We start from the raw sequence: 20,657 nt of genomic DNA on the forward strand, positions 1-20,657 counted from the left end.
TCACCGAAAATACGTTGACGTGACCCTAATTCGCCCCAGGCCTCTTCAATGAATTTTAAAAACACGACTTAACTCCGCAAAATACACAAAATCGAAACCCCTATTGGCTGCACGTTGTCAACTCCCGCACATTTATACAATTAATTATGTTACCACACCAGTAAACACAAATCCAGAATATCGCACAAATGCTTATTATTTAAATCAAAATTTAACGCACGGATGAACAAAAATATAAAGCAGCTCATCAGTCAAATTATCCACCTTTCAACTTAAAACTAAATTACTACAACCCCATCACATTCCGGAAATACAAATGCGCCGCTAAAAGGGCTGCAAACATTTGATCTAAAATATGCAGACAACAAATATTTAATATAAATTGCCAACCCCTTTGTGCATCGCAAAACATTTTTGGTGGAGGACTCAAAAACTGGAATGGAGGTGAAGCAAATGGCGTTAATTTTCCGCAGTTAGGCAGCGATACGAAATTGCTTTCGAATGATTTTTATACAATTACAAGGTATTATTGCGGTTTAAAATCGGTGTAACAGCGGTTCACAATTTTTAATATCAAATTACAAAATTGCCGTCGTTTAAAACGGATGTATATGAGATTAATAAATATTTGTTTTATAGACAAGCAAATTGCATTTTGTGGAGGATCCACCATTTTTGCATCAATCTATTTAATGGCTTACCCGCGGCAAATTACATCTTAATCCATCCCTGTTCGTGGCAGGGCAGCCTTGGGCTGACAAATTTTAGGACATTTGAAACGATCAAGTGTAACAGAGTTTTAAAATATGAATATCGCTATTCTTGTTGTGACATTTCTGGGGCGAAAATAATTAACACTGATCTTGAGCTAAAGGGTGGAAATGGGCAGGAAATTCTGGACTACTTTGCTAATTTAAGCAACTTCGCTGGGCTTATAATAACGAATAATGCCGCTAACTTCGTTATTGTTGTAGCAACAGTGTGTCAATTAAACGTGGCATCCTGTATAACGCGGGTTATTGTTTATATTTGGCCACATGCAGACGAATTCAGTGAACAGACAGACCAAGATCCAATTACGCTTTATATAAATAATAATGGCAAGTATTGATTAGCGGGTGAAACGCTAAAAACAACGAAACTTTGTAATTGTTCCAATAGTTGGAAGTAATTTGTAACCGAAACTAGCTTTGTGTTTCATATTTATAATTTAATTGGCAATTTGTTTTCTGGGACAATATGTTATATTCATATCGAATGAAAAACCAGTGATGTATTACTCGTTACACAATGTGTTTGAAACGTGTCAATAATAAAACAGGGGCAAGCCAAAACGTTCAAATCCATATTTATCCAATTCCGTTATCTGTCCATGCAAGCGTGTTCCTTAATTCAAAAATAATGGAGGTTACGTTAGGAAATTACTCCTAGTTAATATACAAAATGTATGATAATTTAGTCCTAGTTGACTGGCCCCCGAGATTAAGTTCTGCACTAGTTTAGCAAAAAATGCCAGGTATGTAGGTACCATATGAAATCAAAATAATGTAGCGATAAAATGTGTAACGTAATGGCTCGCAAACTTTTCGAGGTAATTACGATTGCTCCAGAATCTAAATCGATTATGAAATGTTAAGTAGAATAGGTAATAGCTCCAAGCTTGCAAAGTTTTAACGTCGATGGATTGCAAGACTAATTATTAAAAAGTGTCAAAGTGGCGAAAACGATTTGTTGCGTTAAATTGGAGCGTCGGCCTTTATAAATCTGTACCGAACCATACGATTTTATCGGAAATTTAATTTGGCACACTTATTGTAAGATTGTTGCGATAAGTCCAAGGCGTTAGCTGTCGCCAAACCAATAATTTCGTGAATAAAACAATTAAAAGGTTTGACAATGAAACCGACGACCGAGGCAGAAACAAGGTTAGATCCTCGCAGGTAGAGCACACTTCGAAGTTGTTGCTTCAGCTGTAGACCGGAGTTTCATCCTATAGAGGGGTAATGACACTTGCTAGAGGTCATTGAAACGCTTCATTCTGTGACAGGTGTGACAGAACATGCGTACGCGAACCTCTACCAAATTGCATTGTTACATTACTTTGAGCGATTTCCACCCCAGGAAAGCAATCAGGTCCTTGAGAGTCAATATAGGACGCAATGAACGGAACCTGTTGTTTTTCCCCTAGCAAATATTAGATCGTCGATACAATTCCCCCAAAATTAGCGCAGCTTCGATCTCCATATCCAAATGTTTCAAAGAAAGTGTGGTTTTGACAGATATCAACCGACTAAAGTAAACCAAACTCTAATCTATACGCAATCAAGGAGTTCTAATCTAGCGGCTGCGAAAACCACAAAAGCGAGCCGTTGCCAAGAATTCGATTCACATATTTGGCCAAACCGTTAAAAATCTGATATTTAATTAATTCACGAAACTGGCATTTTTACACAAAGTTTTGTCTTTTAATCAAAGTAATGTCTTTGAGCCCCTTTCATAATCGGGTTTAAAAACGTTAAAGTCCCAATTAGTGCGTAAAAATTTCCCTTGCAAAAGAGTGAATTTCATGTTTGAGTTTTCTCAAATGTACTAATGAGGAAATACTTTGATGTATGCGTTCGTGAAGGAAGGATAATCTATAGATTGTGGTGCACCATAATTACCATTTCGACAATAGCAGCAACATGAAACGTTTCAGTCTTATGCTTTTGAATGTTTGCCGAATTATTATGCATGATAGCATTAAACAGGATCAGTTTTCTCATTCCGAAGGCGGAATTGTACTCACGAGAGGAAAAATTAGTGCAATAAGCAGTGGCGCCTCGTGGCACTTAACCAAAAATGCGAACGCTAATTGGTTCTCCGAGCCACCACTGGCGATACTCCAACACTAAAATCCATGTTTTTTGTTCTGACTGCGAATTTGAAATCAGCACATACACCCTTTTTCGGGTAAAAATTGGGGAAATTGGCTGGACAGCGTCATTACCACATGGTTTAACATGTGCGAACGTTTGTCTTGTTCCATAAAATGTTAGTCAGCGGCCTTCAAACTTGAAATTTATAGTGTTGATCAATTGTTGGTAAAATAAATCATAGTGGTTTGCAAGGCAGACAAAATGATGACAGAACCGGAGTGAGTCTGTCTTAAAAAATGATCAAATTGGTTAGAAAGGTTGCGGTAAAAGCGCATTTGCAGAAAAGTGATATGTCATTGCGGCCGGAAACGATCTTGGATTGAGTTTCTTTGATGAATTTTTTAGTAAGTTGGCAGTAACAGGTTCGGTGGCGAATTCTGATCGCTTTATTTCATCTAGCAAATTCGAGTTAATTTGATTTTAGGGATAAGCGTTTAATAGACATTCTCTATTTTGGAAGTGCCGTAAGATCAGGGACGGAGATAGCCGTAAGGGTTCGCTTTTATATTTGCGGAGTCATTATTGATAGCGTCATTAACTAATAGGGATAGTATACAGACAAAGGAACAGTTCGAGTCGAAATCACATTTTGATGGCACAGGAGCATATTTGGATGGAAGAGGCCGTCCTTTTTTAATTTTCGTCGGAGTTTCCCCTCCGTTGGTTGCTACAATGTGGGGTCTGTGCGCGGCACGCGGACCCCAAGTTGATAAAATTTGTTAATGAATAAGATCCGGGGAGCGAATCAATTAGACTGGTTCAAGACCGAGGTGCGAATCGGCGAGTATGGGGTAGTTCCCCTTGAGTTAGGTTGGTTAATCAAACAGGTGAAGTGGTGTGGTAGACAACTTGTTCAATTTCCCTGTTTGTATTCGGTAATTTAGCGTCGGGGCAAACGGTGGCATGTTAGAAAGAGCTAGTGATGTTATTTCCGGCTTTTGCATGTCATGCTTGTGCAGGTACACACGCAATGGAATTTTAAACCTGGCACATATAGATCTACGGTCATTAGGTGAAATATATGTTGACTAAAATGCATGACCGGTCGACCTTCATCCATGGAATTCCATCCAATACGCGCTCTAATAAAAAGGTGCTTCCCATGGCGTAAAAGTAAATAATAACTTGAACTTGACTCTCCTCTAGTGAAAGGAAGAACTTTGGCTTCAGCTCGGCTTTTCTCTCCCGGTGCAAAATCACTTCAGATGCAGACGATTCGCTTGTCTGATAGACGTGTTGAATCTTAAATATGTTAATGGCAATCCGCGGTATTTTTACCATTGACGGTCGATGTACCATGGACAAACACACATTATCTTCACAATTATTATTTCATCAGGCCGAGACACTTCCATAACTCATAAGACATGCCATGTTATAAAATAAGCTTTTATAGCCCTCGGGTCGTTTACACGCACAGATGTATTGTCGAGATAGTTTTGATGGACGAAGCGTCCGGCATTCCGACTCATATTTTGCATAATGCAACCCCAAAACACTTCAAAGGATTTCAACAAATCAAACTCATGCTGGCCTTGTCATTTTTAATACCACAAATTACTTTACTGGCAAAGCATGCACAAAACTAGACGTCCCTGTAATTAAATACCACCATTCCAGGCTCGACGTTTGGCGAAAAACTTATTCCACTGCTTAATCTAAACTTTCCACCTTTTGCAGATTTTCGGGACACGTTATTGATAAAAGCGGATTAAATTACCAAACTGTTAGTGTTACTATCGCGGTTTTAAAATCTTACCAAACATATCGAGTTTCTCCCGATAACACTGTTGCTCTCTCAATTAAATGCAAATAAAATACATCTCCGTTCTTGGATACAAGACGAAACAGAAACACACACCAGTAGGCAGACACATACAACCGCCAACCGTATACATAGATCATAGCAGATTTTGCTCAAGTTTCAATTTTTTTAATCCGGGCGCATTATTTTAATGGAACATGTTTACAAAATTGTATAAAATCAAAACAGGTTTGTCCCCAGTAAATAATCACACGATGGCAGCCTTGTAATAACAAGTCAAAGCTATAAACTTATTTTGGTAGTCGAGCTAGTCGCGAGTTTCAAATTTCAACTGTTTTCAACCCCAAAAAACGTCTATCAGTAGGCGACGTGATGATTGCAAAAAATAAATCCTTACCTGTTTTTGACCAAAAATATTCGCATTATTATTAGGTTTGTCGCCTCCACCATGTATATTTACCGCGTGAAGTGTCCGGGCCGTAATAATGATGATGGAAAGATAAATCGTTGTTATGGTGGTTTAAAACTCGTTAAATTTTCTTACTCATCGGATTTTGTCCGGAGTTTATTAGAAAATTCTTCCTCATTACGGCGATAACAATAAATAAAATTCAATCGTCAGCGTAACTCTGGTGATGGCATTGACTTTTGTTGGGAGGGTATTATTATTTTTTAATTGTTCGTCTAAAGGGTTCATCCAGCAAAACACGATTCTCATATTAAATTTGCAGGGAATTTTAATGCAAATTAGCGTATAAAACTATTAGGTTGTATTACATAAATTCTGATTAGATGATAACAATTCTAATAGAAAGACCAGGGTAATGTGGTGATACGGTAATACCCTTCATAATTAGGTTGCGGGAAGGGTGTGGATGATGCTTCTCATGATCGTTGAAAATTTAAATGAAAATTATGCAAAAGTTCTGACTGGGAACCGCAATTTTAAATCGTATTAGACAATTAAAGTAGCGTCGTGTTTTTCCTTTTTTTAGAAAATCATAGTGTGACAAGCTGGCAATAGGAAAATCTCCAACTCGTTATTTCCGGCTTAACCAGCAATATCTAGGTGCTAAATTTACAAAGCAGGAAAAATTCACTTAAAACGGTCTCTTCTCAGATAGTGTATTTTAACTTAAGTTATTATTACTTTTATGACTCCCTAAAGGAAAAATTATCTCTAAACACTGGATCTACCGAGGATTTCAAACACCTATTTTTGTCATTTAGAGTTTTATTTATAATTTAATGCTCCCTCCACGTTTAAAATTAAAAATAAACAACAGACGAAACGCAAATGCATTAATGGAAATGAAAATAGGAAGTTTTGTTATCCTAATCTAATCACGTTAATTACGACACAAATGCTGCTCAAAATCATCAACGGTTTCCTACTTATGACACGCTACAAGTGAACTGAAGCATAATTCATTTCAATTTAGAAGACTATTTAAAGTTTTATGTTTTGTTCGGGATCACGTGTGACTGACAGCAACCAGAAATTGATGCAAATTATATTACAATAGGACGGTTTTTGTTTCATTTATCAATATATAACACGGTGCTAAAGACAGAGCATTTTTCTCGCGCGTTTGTGATATATTGGATAAAAATAGATAAAAATATTGACAGGAAACAATTTTCTCTTTTAATACACGTAACATTACGTTAACAAATATATCGACGCGACGATGAACTTGGAGATAAATAGAGCAGAAAATGAATGCACAATGTTTAAAACGAAACATTTCGACTGTTTAGGAAATGTTCGGCGCCCGAAGGCTCGAAATAAGCGCACAATTAAAAAGTAAAAATTTGGAAGATAACGTGACATGTGTGACTTAAGTCACGCACGCGTGCGTAGGATCAAAGAACGTTGCAAAACATAAATACACTGTCCAACGCCAAAAATCTTCATTTAGAAGGAAAGGGGTGGCATTGGCCGACTTTGAAATTCGTTTATTACTATCGATCACAGGCAAAATATAATATTTTCAGTTTATTTTCCCAAAATCTCTCCAATAAAAATTAAAACGAGTTTCAAATTCGTTTCAGCACCCAGGGGAGAAAGAGTGACATTTCTTGGACAGTGTTATCTCGGGAACGGCCATATCGGCTTCGGCAAGGCTAGTGTTATCGAACCGAAATGCCGCAAAAATTTGTTAGGAAACAAGAGACTTCCTTTCTTACCTGGCCTTGATTTTCGAAGCCATGGTCTCGGGCGACCTCGTCAGCTACCTGGGGCCCACCTTCGATGTGGACGGCCCATTGTTGGGTGTAGTGTGCTTCCGATAAACTCACAATAACGACACAAACATAGATATAACACAGAAATAAATACATTATCCGTCGGACACTTAAACTTTATCGGTTTGCTAATGTTCGTCTTATTGCCACACCGCGGTAAACTACCTTAACAGTTTGTCTAAAATTGAAAGTAAGAAAATTCGTTGAAATCTGAAACAAAAAGAGACAATTTGGTAATAAATCATTAACGATATTTGGCGTAATTTTACGCTGCTAGCTTTCTAGTTAGTTGCTAAATATCAAAACAAAAACCTTGCAGTATTTCCCGGTCATTCACAACCCTTGCAATCTAAGTGTGCAATACACGAATCGGAACAGTCTGACAATACTAGCTGAGTAGGTATGTAGCGTGCAGTTCGAGTTACTTTCACGACATCAACTGCATTTTTTCAATGAGCGGAGGACCGAAATACGGAAAGTGTGTACCTGGGACCCATTATGTGGCCCAAGACAGGTAGAAGGCAATTATTACAAATTTTCGGTTTGACATTTATTTAACTCGAAGCTGAATTTATGAACCCAAGCAAAGTTTTATTTCCTTACTTTGTATCGGTTTATCGGAATTTCGAGCGAACACACTTTGATTGCAGCGGATTTAACAGATTGCAGAAGTGTATTTCCTGTTTATCATTGTAACTAGACAACAAGTAATAGTCCCACACAGATTGGAATGACGAGACTGGATTAAGGTTGGTGTTTTGATCCCAAGCCGCAATGACTTAAGTCAGAGCGGCTCGCATGATGTGCTCAAATTCACACAGTGAGAAGCAAGAAAAACGTGTTAGACGTGAATAAATTCGTATATTTCGACTAGAATAACAATTACATACTGGTGGAATATCACATAAGTCATGTTAAAATGTTACTTTAAATCAGAAGCACTAAGTTAATCACATGTGCGATCCCATCTCACTAAACCGCGGCCACAAACTACCGCACCTCTAAACGCACTGAACGAGCTAAGAGTTACTGGCCCCACTGACGGTGTTTGCTGAACGAGAAACGACTAGCGCCAGCGCACGAAGAACTCACGAAAATAAGCTTTTATATGTTGATGATCGCGGTATTGGAATCCAGAAATGAACTTACAGTTTACGGATAACAAGCCGATAAACAATTTTTAACTAAGGCCTCGAGCAACCGCACTATTTGCAATTAAACTTAAATAAGTAAATACGCAGCCATTGGCAAACAACTTCGCTACATAAACATTGACATCAACTTTATCATTAGATGCAGATATTGTCGTCACTGAGACATCCCCGATTCCGTCACTTTTTCCAACATACCCAGCATCGATAAGAAAACCAAATAACCCGTTTATTGCTCAAACTTCGAGGAACTTTAATGATGGGATTTTTTACTCGGTGACGCGGCGAAGCTTTCGCATCCCAATTACCACTATTAAATCATTAATACAATGTACTGGTAGTTTTAAGAAAATGATTGATACTTGGATTCACATCGTTGCAAAGTGCGGACGGACACATAAAAACAGGGACACATCCGAGCAATAATAATTTTATTAAGCTTTATACAGCCACTAACCCAAGCTCGATAATTCTTATGTTATTATCTTTAACTACTATTTGATCCGTTCAATAAAACGCAAAGTCGGGGATACATTATCAAGATTTTCATAAATTCGCAACTTTATGCTGAAATATTTGTTTGTGTTAAAAGCACAATACCCACAGGTTGTATTATAATGTAGTGTAATTGGAGACAAAAAGAACTCGAGGGATTCGTTCATTCCATTATTTACTCGGCTTAATAATGATATTTACGTAGGTTACGCTCTGTGTCTATGAAACTAATAACCGAGTAATAAAAACCCCTGGGTATTATACATTCATTTGTTTCAGCAATGCAACTATACGTCAGTTGACTTTTTACATTCCTGGAGGCAATTAACTTGAATAAAACATATTAAATAAATCAGACATCCAATTAGCACACCAAACAATACGAAAAGTTTCATTTGCAAACCGAATTATCCCTATTTTTTGATACTCACCCACACAATGCGATCAGTCACTACTAAAAAACACTAATGTTCATATATACAAATTCAGTAAACAAAGATAATATTAATATTCATAACTTATAACTGGAATGATAACGTTGTGACGCTCATTTTCAATTTTTTCTGAATGGCTTGAAACATTAAAATAAAGTTGGTAGCATTGAAAAAGAGATAAAAATCGACAATTCTGCGTTATTCAGTGTTGGTAACTTAATTTCAATGTCATAGGCTACTTCAGTTAGAAATTTAATTGAATGCACAGTATTTTCACGTAGGTTTATCGGTAAATGTTGTTACCCACTTTAGATTTCAATCTAATTTCAAAGCTGGTAATTGCTTGACTGTGAAATACTTAACCAGGCATTTTAAAGAGCAGTTCATACCAACCTCATGTACTTAACTTGTATTATTTTTATTTTGGCATCTAGTTTTATTGTTATTATTTTTGGATTCATATGCTTAATATTAAACACTAGTATATATTTAAAGTTGTGTGAAAACAACCAACAAATATTCCGTTGAATGTTATAATATTGTTAATACAAGTTGAGTCTGCTAAAAGTAGTTGTACATACCTTCTATAGCTCATTATTATTAAATACTGTATATTTTTCTGTTATGCATGTGAGTTTTGTTAGTATTTTTAAATCTTTTATAATTAACATTGAAAATATTAAAACACAAATTAATCAAAATTTTATGATTTATAGTTTTCATTTTTATTTAATAAATTATTTTTAGGGGCTAGCGCCAATTTTTTTTAACATTTTTTTACAAAACCACATTTATGTATCGTTTAATAATATTTTTAGTGCATTATTTAATTAATTAATTAAGGAAATGTGGAAAAAATCTGAAAAAATTCATGTGCATAGAAAAGAATTTAAACTACTTTTAGCAGACTTACCTCGTATACTTATCACAAAGAGAATTTATTGTAGATCAGCAACATTAATTTATTGAGAAATAATTGCAGTTTTAATTCTTGTTAATGCCACTGGTAACAAATTTGTTGAAACTACTGACGAAATACTGGTTCTTGACCGACGACAATAAATTGCGACATGTTTGGACAAGTCACATTTTACAAAAAGTCAGTGTTCATGATAACCAGAGCAATAGATAAGATTGGATAAATAAACGATAAAATCCTTGTTTGTGATCACACCGTAAACAGATCAAAGATGTTGCTCAAGTAAACAGTTTATTTATTTATGTAAATTTTTGCTTCCATCTTTTATTTTAGTAGGAATATAAATTTTGGCAAAAAAACATGTGAAGAGTCAGTTTTATCCTTTCCAGAAAATGGTTGAAAACCTTGACTTTCACTCGTGTGCCTGACACAAACAAATATGTGAGCAAATGTGTTTTATTGTGTCGCAATTCGCACAGATTTTCGTTTATATGCAAGCTTTAATTTCGAGAAATGGTGATGTTATTTAAAAATAGCAATAAATTAAAAAGTTATCAATTTATAAAGCTGAATCTTGTATGGAAAAATTATATGTATGTAATTCCCTGATAAAATATCATTTTGTGACAGTTAATTATTATTTCATAAATATTCACAATTTCAATTAATAATAAATAATATAATTGCAGAGAGTCCAACGCTAGGTGAAACGCTAATTTTTGTTTGTGAATATTTCGCACAAAACAGCTTAATCCTTGGAATTTTGAGTTTCAGAGATAATACTGTAATTATAGTTTATTTCTGTTACAGAAATTGATAATACATCATTTTATAATTTTGCACGTGTGACCAAACAGATTTTAATTACATGACAGAGCGGCTCATGCAGTCGTCTATTTTCAGGTTCTAATTACCAAACATTACTTCAGTAATTAAGCATTTTGCGTCATTTCTGCGATCGGAAAAAATTAAATTAACTGATTTATAGTTTTATAAACAAAGTAATTAATTCTAAGGTTTGATAAGAGTAAATGGAAAATCGTTTTGACGAAATGTATAATAAGTTGCCTACACATGCGGTGGATTAACCGGTTGACTTGTATTCGATAATTGATTTTGTTTGTATGAGTTGCTATTTCTCTAGTTTTGTGATTTCAAATGTAAATGTGTTTTGCTGTATGCTTTTGTCGGTTATTAACTTCCAATTAACGTATCAATGCGGAAAATCCCGGAGTATTTTTATTTGATCGAGGTCGCCTAAACACCAAACAAAAGTTGCAAGAAGTATTGTTTTTCGTTTTTTACTAATGTCATCAAAACCTTGATCCCATTAATAGAGTATATACGTTCGAGTGACCTTAAATGCGCTTATCAATTTTTTAATGACATAATGACCTAGGTGCCGCTATCTTTTTGATAGCGCATCATTTAATTAACGAGTCTTACAATTAGTAGTAGATTTGGAGTTAATTTAAGATTTGTAACGTCGTCGTTTTTCTCCTTGACAAAGTATTGGATTTGTGCCAAAGTTTAAAAAGATTGGAACATATTCCGCTTCTGCTTTAAGGAAAGTTTTTTATTTCGTTGTAAAGTACCTAGAGCATCTAACAATTTCATCATTTTTACGACTTGCGACGTAAATTTCAAATGAGCGAGCCTGTACTTCCCAAAATTAAAAGACGATAATGGCGGCGTCAGGGGGAACCCCCTCTACTGGCGTGGCCAACCACCGCGATCTAGCGTGCGTAGGTATGCAACGCACAACTCAGTCGGAAAGAGAGTTTTCGGGGGCAAGCCTGTGCAGTGACGTCATTAATTCCACGCTGGCTGTCATGGCTTTCACATCGAAGTGTGCGGTGTAACATATTGGAAAAGAACAGTGTGTATATATTGAAAGTTTTGCAATTAAGTGTCGGCAAAGTGCAATTTCGGTGATACCTAAGAATATGCAAAATGTTTAACCCGGAGCAGTTTTCCCAGTTTTTCAAACCCGACGATGGGCGGTACAATGAAATGGAGAATGTGGATGCTATGCTAAATTACGAAAACAACGAATTTATGGTTAGTCGCGTTTCTCACAAAAAAAAATGATCATTTACGCCCTACATTACGAAACCTTACGAGAACCTTGCTTATCTTATAATCTTATACGAGGATTTAAAGGTCAAAAAGCACACCGTGAACGCACCATGCTTATTTCGTAAAGAGATTCATTGACCCTAAATTCATTTCAGACCTCGGATTTTTTCGATACCATTAGGTCTGTGGAAAACGGGATTCAGGATGACTTCCTCAACAGCCCCACTGATGATTTTAACACCTTAAGCGATGCAAGCTCCAACACTGATGGATACGTTTCGCCCAGAAACGATATCTCTGAAAGCGAAAGGAGCAGCATCTTCACTGATGAATCGTACGTATCCTGTTCCCCAAGTCCAAATTTGCAACATATTGCACAAAAACTAGGTTAGAATCGATCAACACATGCGGCGGCCATATGGTTACCACGCCTCCACAATGATCAAAAATCAGAGCAATGTGGCAAAACAATCATAACTGTGCTTGCCTATGACTAATATACCCTTCTTACCCATTACCGCTAACGTCAGCCAGACAAAAAACAAACCTGTGATGACAAAACATTTACCACATTTGAATAAAAAATGCAAATATTTGTGGCACGGTGCATGTTTTATGCACCGAACCAAGGAATAACCGCTTTATGGTTTATGACGGTTGCAACAATTGAGTGTAGGCTGTGGTTCGCAAATTAAGTTTGCCACACTGCCTACATTTTTCATTGTTGCTACACCAAAGAACCCTTTGTGCATACCATGATTCGTCAGAATTGTATTAACATGCAATGAATGATTCTTCCAGTGTTTCGCCTCTGAGGACTGTGGACGCTATTGACGATTCATTGTTTGACTTTTTGCAACCAACTCAAGAGAAGGTTGAGGTGGAAACGGTCCCCGTTATCATTAATCAACCGAAAACAAGAACAAAAATAATAATCCAGAACCCCGCCAATAACAAATCTATCAATAAACAACTAATAAATAGTGAGTTAGTTGAAATTAATGAATTCATATAGCTTAGTTGTCTATTTTTAGCACCAATAAAAAAAATTGGAAAGAAGCAGATATTGAAAGTACAGTCATTGACAACCAATGGCAAGCCAGTAATACTCCCATATGGCTTAAAAAGCATCAAGATACTTAACGCTAGTGAATTAAAAACCGACCGAATCCATGTTGCAACGTTCCCGACTAACACCGTCAGACGCAAAGTTGAACCGACCAGAATTAAAGAAGAGGTAGAGTTGACCACACACCGTCCTGGAGAACTGACTGAGGTGAAGCTAACGCCTGAAGAGAAGCGTCTTTTGGAGAAAGAAGGGATTCAGCTACCTGCCTACCACCCCCTGACCAAATTGGAAGACAGGGAATTGAAACGTATCAGAAGGAAAATCCGCAACAAGATCTCCGCTCAAGATTCCCGCAAGCGTAAAAAGGAGTACGTTGACGGGCTCGAAGAGAAGGTCAGACGGGGCTCAGAAGAGAACAGGAACTTGATGCAACGTGTCAGAGAATTACAAAAGAAAAACAAAACGCTGATGGCACACATCCACAAGCTCCAGTCGCTGATCTTCAACTCGACATCATCGAAAGCCACGCCTTCGACCTGCCTCATGATCGTGATGTTGTCGGTCCTGTTGGTCTCTCTCCCTAATATACGTCTATCGCAGATGAACAACGAGCTGGCGACGGAGCAAGAGCAAGTCACCATCAGCAGATCTCTTCTGTCTACTAAGAAAGGCGAAGACGATGGGTTGAACATGGAGGAGTTCTTCGTTTTCAACAAGGATGAGGAGGGTGTCGACAATGAAAACAACACCGAGAACGAGTTCTTCAAGTCGATTGAAGAAATGGAAAGCAAGTACGAAAACATGAACTTCGAGAAGGATAACTCGGACGATAACTTCTTCAACTCGCTGGTACGAAACATAAAAAATCTGTTCAACAAAGACGAGCTCGGATTCTACAATAAGAACGGGTTTATTGAACCAGACATTGACGATTTTGATTCTGGGACAATAAACCCAGAACCACCCGCCAAAAAGATGAAACTGGCCGATGAGCACTACCATCAAAATGACGAGAATTTCGTTCCCCTGGCCAAAGTCATCACTACTGTGCATGCTGTGGGCGAAAGCAAGGATAAATAAAATTTGTCTTCTGTGCTTCTTATATATTCTTATAATAGTTTGGTTCTTTTACACTTTGCAGTTTGTGTCTTTTAAAATGATTTCACCGAGTCATATAGCTTGAAGTTTTTAGTTTTATAGCGTGATAGTTCCTTGTCCTTTTTTATCTATGTGTTACTTGGTAAGAAAGTTATTTCATAATGGAAAGAGTTTGCATTCCAATATATTGATTACCCGAAAGTTATGTATATTTTTTCAAGTCTTTGGCAGAGTTCAGATTGAAAATAGACTGTGAATTTAACTATGAGATTGTTATTGTATTTATTCAGTTGTAAGTTTTTTTCAGACAGATTTATACAAATAGGGTTCTTAGTCAAATCCTGTTGTGGACGTTATTAAAATGATTTATGTAATGTGTGTATTGAGCGGCTTAAATACAACCATTGAGTTTCTTAAATATATATTATATGTACTAAACTGAATGATAACTAAGCCTAAAATATGTTTTGTTGCGCAGTTACACTGCTTTTCGAAATTCTGTTAACTCTAAGAAAATTACAGTGGTATTGTACCTATCCTTGTTAAAATCTAACATAAATTATTTTGTACGTACTTGTAAAAAATAAATATCTTTTAGTTATGTAATTCAGTTAAAATAAATATTTCTAATAATTTATTCGGTTTTTAAATTCATTAGAGACCTCCCCTCTTTCCCAATCGGATAACCTTGATATCAGTAGGCACAAACAAAGATAAACCAGAACAATCAAATTAAATAAAAATGTTTGCTAACACTGTACGTTCGCTCCTTCCACGAAGAGCCCAATCACATTTCAAACGGAACCTTGTAAGTGACTTGGCATAAAAACAAACCCATCAAGATCCATTTTAGCACAAACCTTTCGTCAAAATAGTCGAAGTAGGTCCAAGAGATGGGCTACAAAACGAACCCACACACGTCCCAACTGACGTCAAAATTGAATTTATTAATAAATTATCCGAGACCGGCTTACAAAGCATAGAAGTGACAAGGTGGCTTAACTTTCAAATTTACCCAAAATCAACAAATGTTTTAGTTTCGTGAGCCCAAAATGGGTCCCCCAAATGGGCGACAACACCGAAGTCTTCACAAAAATAGCCAAGAAGCCGTCAATATCATACCCAGTCCTTGTACCAAACGTTAAAGGCTTGGAAGCTGCCGTAATGACTTAAACTGACCTAAGTCAAGTCTGATCTGGTTTTTGTAGGTGTCAGTTGGGGCCAAAGAAATCGCAGTGTTTGCCTCCGCTTCGGAAGGCTTCTCTCGCAAAAACACCAACTGTTCGACTCAGGAAGGAGTCAACAGGATTAAAGAAATCGTCGAGAAGACCAAAAGTCTTGACAGTACGCTCAGAATCCGGGGTTACATCTCGTGCGTGGTTGGGTGCCCGTATGACGGTTACATCCAGCCCAAAGCGGTTACCACAATTTGCGAATCGCTTTTGAGTTTGGGCTGCTATGAGATATCGCTGGGCGACACCATAGGAGTGGGGACGAGATCAACGATGGAGAAGATGATCAAAGATTTGTTAAAAATCACTTCAGCTGATAAGCTCGCCATCCACTGCCACGATACCTACGGTCAAGCTCTGGTGAACATTTGCACAGCGCTTGATTTGGGCATAAGAGTTGTTGACTCTTCGGTTTCGGGGCTTGGGGGCTGTCCGTACGCCGCGGGGGCGACAGGGAACGTGGCGAGTGAAGACTTGGTCTACATGTTGCACGGAATGGGGGCTGAGACCGGAGTGGACTTGAAAAAACTGATCAGTGCGGGCCATTTTATTTCAGAGAAGATTAAAAAACCAACAGCGTCAAGGGTTAATAAAGCGATGTACAAAAAATATTTCCAATAAAAAATTTCGCGCTTAATCGATTTTTATTTTAAATAGACAAGCTGAGGCTTAAAGGTTACTTGTTGGTTTGGTAACCCAAAGCCGGGGCAGTGTTGCCGGAAGGCGTGCGAAAAATCGACACGTGCGGTCTTCGTCCAAAAAATCAATATATGCTTGAGAAATTTGCACGGATTTATGGAAATACTGTTGCGAAAGAGTTGCTAATTCGATGTTTACCGATTTTGTGTAGGAAGCACTTATATTTAAGGCCGAGCTGAACGTGGCAACGCTGAGTTAGCTTCAATCATTTGTTTTGGATTAGACCCTTTAAAAATGGCTTCTAGATTGTCAAAGTTGCTAGTAAATTAGAAAATCCTTAAAACAAACCTTAATCACAATCAAATAATGTTACAATTTAATTTTAAAAAGTAGTGTGTTCAAGTTACAAAGGTATGAACTATAATTCATATAGAAGAAAGTAATGAGGCTGCAAAAAAATCAATTGGAACGAAGTGGTAAATATTGTGTTTGTTAGGTTCAATATGAGGATAAACGCAACAAGAATGACCACTCCGATTGAAGAGAAGGTGGATCAGAAGTTAAAAGTGCGGACGGGGATGGTAACCGTCAGTGACGGGAAAAGTAGACCAATTCCCGTAAGGTTACATCTCTCCATGGAAGTCTTACGGCTTCAAAAAGAGGAGCTAGTACCCCTAGAATCCAAACCCTTGAACGCTAAAGTAACTACGACCCTTATTCCACCAGCAAATCAAAACTAGGTGTTTCAGGAACGGATGGTACAAATCAGAAGACAAAAGGTGGGCGGTCTTGGCTTGAGCATAAAAGGTGGAGCTGAGCACAAATTACCAATTTTAATATCAAGGATTTATAAAAATCAAGCAGCTGATCAAACCGGTGAACTTTTCGTAGGCGACGCCATTATCAAAGGTACGATGATGACCTAAAAACTTTTCAACAACTTCAGTTTTAGTTAACGGTGAATACATAACAGCCTGTCCTCATGACGACGCCGTTAACATTCTACGAAACGCAGGAGACTTGGTTGTGCTAACCGTTAAGCACTACAAAGCCGCGACGCCCTTCTTGCAAAAACAAGAGGACAAAGAATCGCAACAAACCGATAGTAATAGTGACGAAAAAGAAGCCTCTGACGAGAGTCTGAGGCTCACCACGAACAGTACTAGTAGTAGACCTAGCTCCATTTACTCAGAATCGGAACAAGAGCCCCAAACTCGCTGGGTAGATATCGTTACATTGCCGCTAATGATGGCGTACGTCACTAGGTACATTTTTGGCACCGATAAATTAAGACCTAACGCTTTCGAAGTTCGAGGCCTTAACGGCGTTAGTACGGGCATTATTCATTGTGATGACTCAGCTATTCTCTCTCAGTGGCTTAAATACATAACTGATAATATCATCGGGTTAACAAACCTCCAGATGAAGTTGTATAATCGCAACTTTAGCGTGTCAGACCGGATCGAATATATGGGTTGGGTGAATGAGGGCGTTCTCAATAATAATCAGCCTTGGCAAAATTACAAACCGCGTTTCTTCGCCTTGAAGGGAACTGATTTAATGCTGTTTGACGCACCACCTGTAAGTTACTGCAGCAGATTTTTACTTAAGTAATTGCGGTTCTTGTAGTTGAATGTTATGGACTGGAGCAAATGTCCTCTTATGTTCAAAGTATATCAAACAATGTTTCGTGTGGTTAAAGACTCGGAAAATGTCGACGAACGCCAGCACTGTTTTCTAGTTCAAACTTCTGGGCAGGACTCCCGATACTTTTCCGTTGAAACGAGGCAGGAGCTACTCAAAATCGAAAACGCGTGGCATTGTTCAGTTTGTACGGCTGTTATGAAACTAGGGGTACTCCGAAAGTGACCACCATTTCGTTTTATTTTTATTCTAATTTTAGAACAAAACGTTTACGGTTAGTTGCAACGGGAAAACGGCCGGTTTAACTCTTGACTGGAACCTAGGGTTTTCTCTGCATGAAGGCGATTCCAAAACGCCCGTTTGGCAGTATAAATTTTCTCAACTGAGGGGTTCCTCAGATGATGGTAAATCCAAGTTGAAACTACATTTCCAAGATGCTGAATCTAGGGCTATCGATACGAAGGTACGACGGTGGTGGTGGTTTTACCTTGCCAAAGTTGTACGTTTCTTTCCAGGAATTGGAATGCTCTATCCTGCAGAGTTTGCTGTTCTGTATGCATGCATTCTTAACGGCGAAAGTGGCGTCAGTGGATCCAGGCTTCTTGTGCTCAATGATGCCGTAAAATGTCGACTATGTCAATGAGTATTAATGTCAAATATTATAGGCGGTGGTTGTAATTCAACAGAATGCTCCTATTGCTGTACTATAGTTGGTACTGTTGGCTCACCATTGGTGTGTTACGAATTATGGTGCTATTTTTAAACATTTCATTACAAATTGGGCTGATCAGTTTATAGTAAGGTAATGGTGAGACTTCATTCTGTGTAAAAGTGATCTGGTTATAAAATGAGTCAGTATTCCGTAATGAACAATGTGACTAGTATCTTCTGTAATGCTCTACGAGATTATTTTTTATTCATTTTCGAGTTATCTATGATAGTACAAGTAGAATTGCACAATGTCTGCGTTGCACCCATTTGTTGAAGTGGTCTGTACTGTTGGTGATGTTCCTTCTAGATGCTATCAACTTAGAATACTCCCTAACCTACAAGACGTGAACAGCACAATGAATGTACAGTAGAAATACTCAAATATCAAATCACACATCATTGTTCATATGTAGCATTCATGTTAACTGTAGACACGTTAGTGCTATCTCTAAGGTTTCCATCCATCAATTTGGAAGCGATCTTTAACCGTAATACGTATCTCTAATACATACCAATTTTAATTTTATGTAAATACTAAACTAGTAAGTGACTACTTTATTGGAACAAAGATCGCACGTAAGTAATTCGGTGTTGGTCGCTATTGCCTTTGAAATCTATAATCAACGACGTAACCTTAGCACAAGTTCTCACGATCTTGAACCGGTCTAAAGTTTGTTTGCATTCCGTAGAACGTGGTGTCCAAATACCAGTATTTTTTACAAGTTTTTGAGATTTGTTTTTACAGATGACTAGTCCCGTGATTTCTAATTTCTGCTTCCATTGTACGTAGTGATATGTAACTTTCAGTGCTAACACTAGATGTATTTTTAGATGGAAGATAGGAATGTCGGCCATATGTAGGGAGATTTTCCATAGGTATTCCAATAGAGTAGGGTGGTGTTAGGAGTTACAAAATAATCTGATAGTCAATCATTTATTTGTTCAATTAGTATTCATTAGCAATAAGTGTACTGACAGGATTATATTTGTATAAAAAGATTATGATGATTTGAAACTAGTTTTGAACCAAAGCATAAGTGATCTCTAAATAAATTTAAAAAGTGTATTTATTGTTACTTATTGTTGGTAAATACTTATCTTGCAGTATAGGTGGTAACAACCAAGTTGTCAAATTAACCTAGTATCGTTAATTAGTTGTTAAATTTTGAATGAATCTTATGAAATATATGCATTAATTAAAATTGCCGTTAGCTTTGGCTTTAAAGTTACAATGGTTAGTGCGTTAAAACAATGAAAAGGTTGTGATTTTTTCCTTAATTTTTTATTCACCCTCATCAATAGTTTCGACCCTTGAGTAAAATTGACCAAATTAGTGTGTTTTCGATATCTCAATTGAAACATAGTTATTAATCGTTGACAATATAAATAAATTTATTTAGTACCCAACTTGTTTTATTTATTCACCCAAAACATCAAAAAATCATTATCGAGTTCTGATTTCGTATTATTGATTTTCCTTCGACTGTCCGACCCTTGGGAACAATCAACGTCAAATAGGTGTATAATTAATTCCCGTGTTTTAAATTATAAGGGAAACAGGAACTGATAAGGAAATATTGTTCGTTTGAGAATCGGCCAGTAGGTGGCCTCAGTTTTAGCTCGGTCGCTTGCCTTATTATTGCATTATTATTTCAAAATCAATTTTTTGTGGAGTTGGTAAGACAGATCGAACAGAGTGGAAAGTAGGTTCGGTGGTAACAAATGTATCCACGTGTGTAAGATCTCAGCCACTTGACAATAGCCCGAGGATTCATTCATTTTAATTAAATCCTGTTCCGTCTTCTAGAACTCCCCTATTTCCTACACGTACTCAAATCTACATATTTGAAACGTAAATTATTTTAGAGCTCGATCTGTTTTTTCCCAATAATTGCCTGTCAGGGGTTTAATTCAGACTGAAATATTTTCACCTGATGAAAACGAGGTGATTATTTCGGCAAAACCGTGACAAAAAATTTCGCGTAGGTTTTACGACGAGATGTTAATTTATTGACGACGATGGAGAAATGGCTGTACACATTCAACAAGTCCTTTAAAACTCTTCAATTTCTTTTCAAATTAGACACAGAAATTTAAAGTCGCAGGTAATGATGTGATTAGAGAACAAGTCGCGCAATAAATTTCCTTGAAAGCCATTTGAGAAAAAACACGTTTGTTTGTTGTAACGTCGTTTCGCGAGATTTAAATCGAGGTTTCGGGACAAGAACCTAATCTCAATAAACAAAAACACGAAAG

At 37.2% G+C, this 20,657-nt stretch overlaps 4 protein-coding genes across 12 annotated transcripts in view; 3 read left to right on the forward strand and 1 right to left on the reverse strand.

Moving 5' to 3' along the window:
- Positions 1 to 10,064, reverse strand: part of LOC661907 (furin-like protease 1) — a 66,103-nt gene extending 56,039 nt beyond the window's left edge. Inside the window, exons 1-2 of one of the 9 annotated variants that reach the window (XM_015985184.2) lie at positions 7,821 to 8,209; positions 6,874 to 7,140 (exon numbers count right to left, since the gene is read on the reverse strand). In XM_015985184.2, coding sequence (XP_015840670.2) covers positions 6,874 to 7,026 — 153 coding nt within the window. In that variant the 5' untranslated portion in view covers positions 7,027 to 7,140; positions 7,821 to 8,209. Of the gene's footprint in view, positions 1 to 6,873; positions 7,141 to 7,242; positions 7,346 to 7,533; positions 7,744 to 7,820; positions 8,213 to 9,007; positions 9,527 to 9,923 lie in introns of those variants that run through there. The other 8 variants (XM_968038.5, XM_015985190.2, XM_015985176.2 and 5 more) reach the window with 8 other exon arrangements.
- A 1,417-nt stretch (positions 10,065 to 11,481) lies between these two features.
- On the forward strand, positions 11,482 to 14,812 carry LOC661864 (uncharacterized). The gene is made up of 4 exons (XM_967996.4): positions 11,482 to 11,990; positions 12,164 to 12,342; positions 12,810 to 12,991; positions 13,043 to 14,812. The coding sequence occupies exons 1-4, from the start codon at positions 11,883 to 11,885 to the stop codon at positions 14,155 to 14,157; spliced, it is 1,584 nt and encodes a 527-aa protein (XP_973089.1). The 5' UTR covers positions 11,482 to 11,882; the 3' UTR covers positions 14,158 to 14,812.
- A 13-nt stretch (positions 14,813 to 14,825) lies between these two features.
- Positions 14,826 to 16,044, forward strand: Hmgcl (3-Hydroxymethyl-3-methylglutaryl-CoA lyase). Its single transcript, XM_008201203.3, has 4 exons — positions 14,826 to 14,983; positions 15,029 to 15,168; positions 15,213 to 15,336; positions 15,384 to 16,044. Exons 1-4 carry the CDS (start codon positions 14,918 to 14,920, stop codon positions 16,026 to 16,028), a joined length of 975 nt encoding a protein of 324 aa, XP_008199425.1. The 5' UTR covers positions 14,826 to 14,917; the 3' UTR covers positions 16,029 to 16,044.
- A 122-nt stretch (positions 16,045 to 16,166) lies between these two features.
- On the forward strand, positions 16,167 to 19,808 carry Syn2 (Syntrophin-like 2). Its single transcript, XM_008201204.3, has 7 exons — positions 16,167 to 16,485; positions 16,543 to 16,747; positions 16,796 to 16,955; positions 16,999 to 17,627; positions 17,676 to 17,900; positions 17,950 to 18,153; positions 18,206 to 19,808. Exons 1-7 carry the CDS (start codon positions 16,460 to 16,462, stop codon positions 18,311 to 18,313), a joined length of 1,557 nt encoding a protein of 518 aa, XP_008199426.1. The 5' UTR covers positions 16,167 to 16,459; the 3' UTR covers positions 18,314 to 19,808.
- The last annotated feature ends 849 nt before the right edge of the window (positions 19,809 to 20,657 follow it).

Source organism: Tribolium castaneum, chromosome 10 (genome assembly GCF_031307605.1).
Source record: "Tribolium castaneum strain GA2 chromosome 10, icTriCast1.1, whole genome shotgun sequence".
NCBI lineage: Eukaryota > Metazoa > Arthropoda > Insecta > Coleoptera > Tenebrionidae > Tribolium > Tribolium castaneum.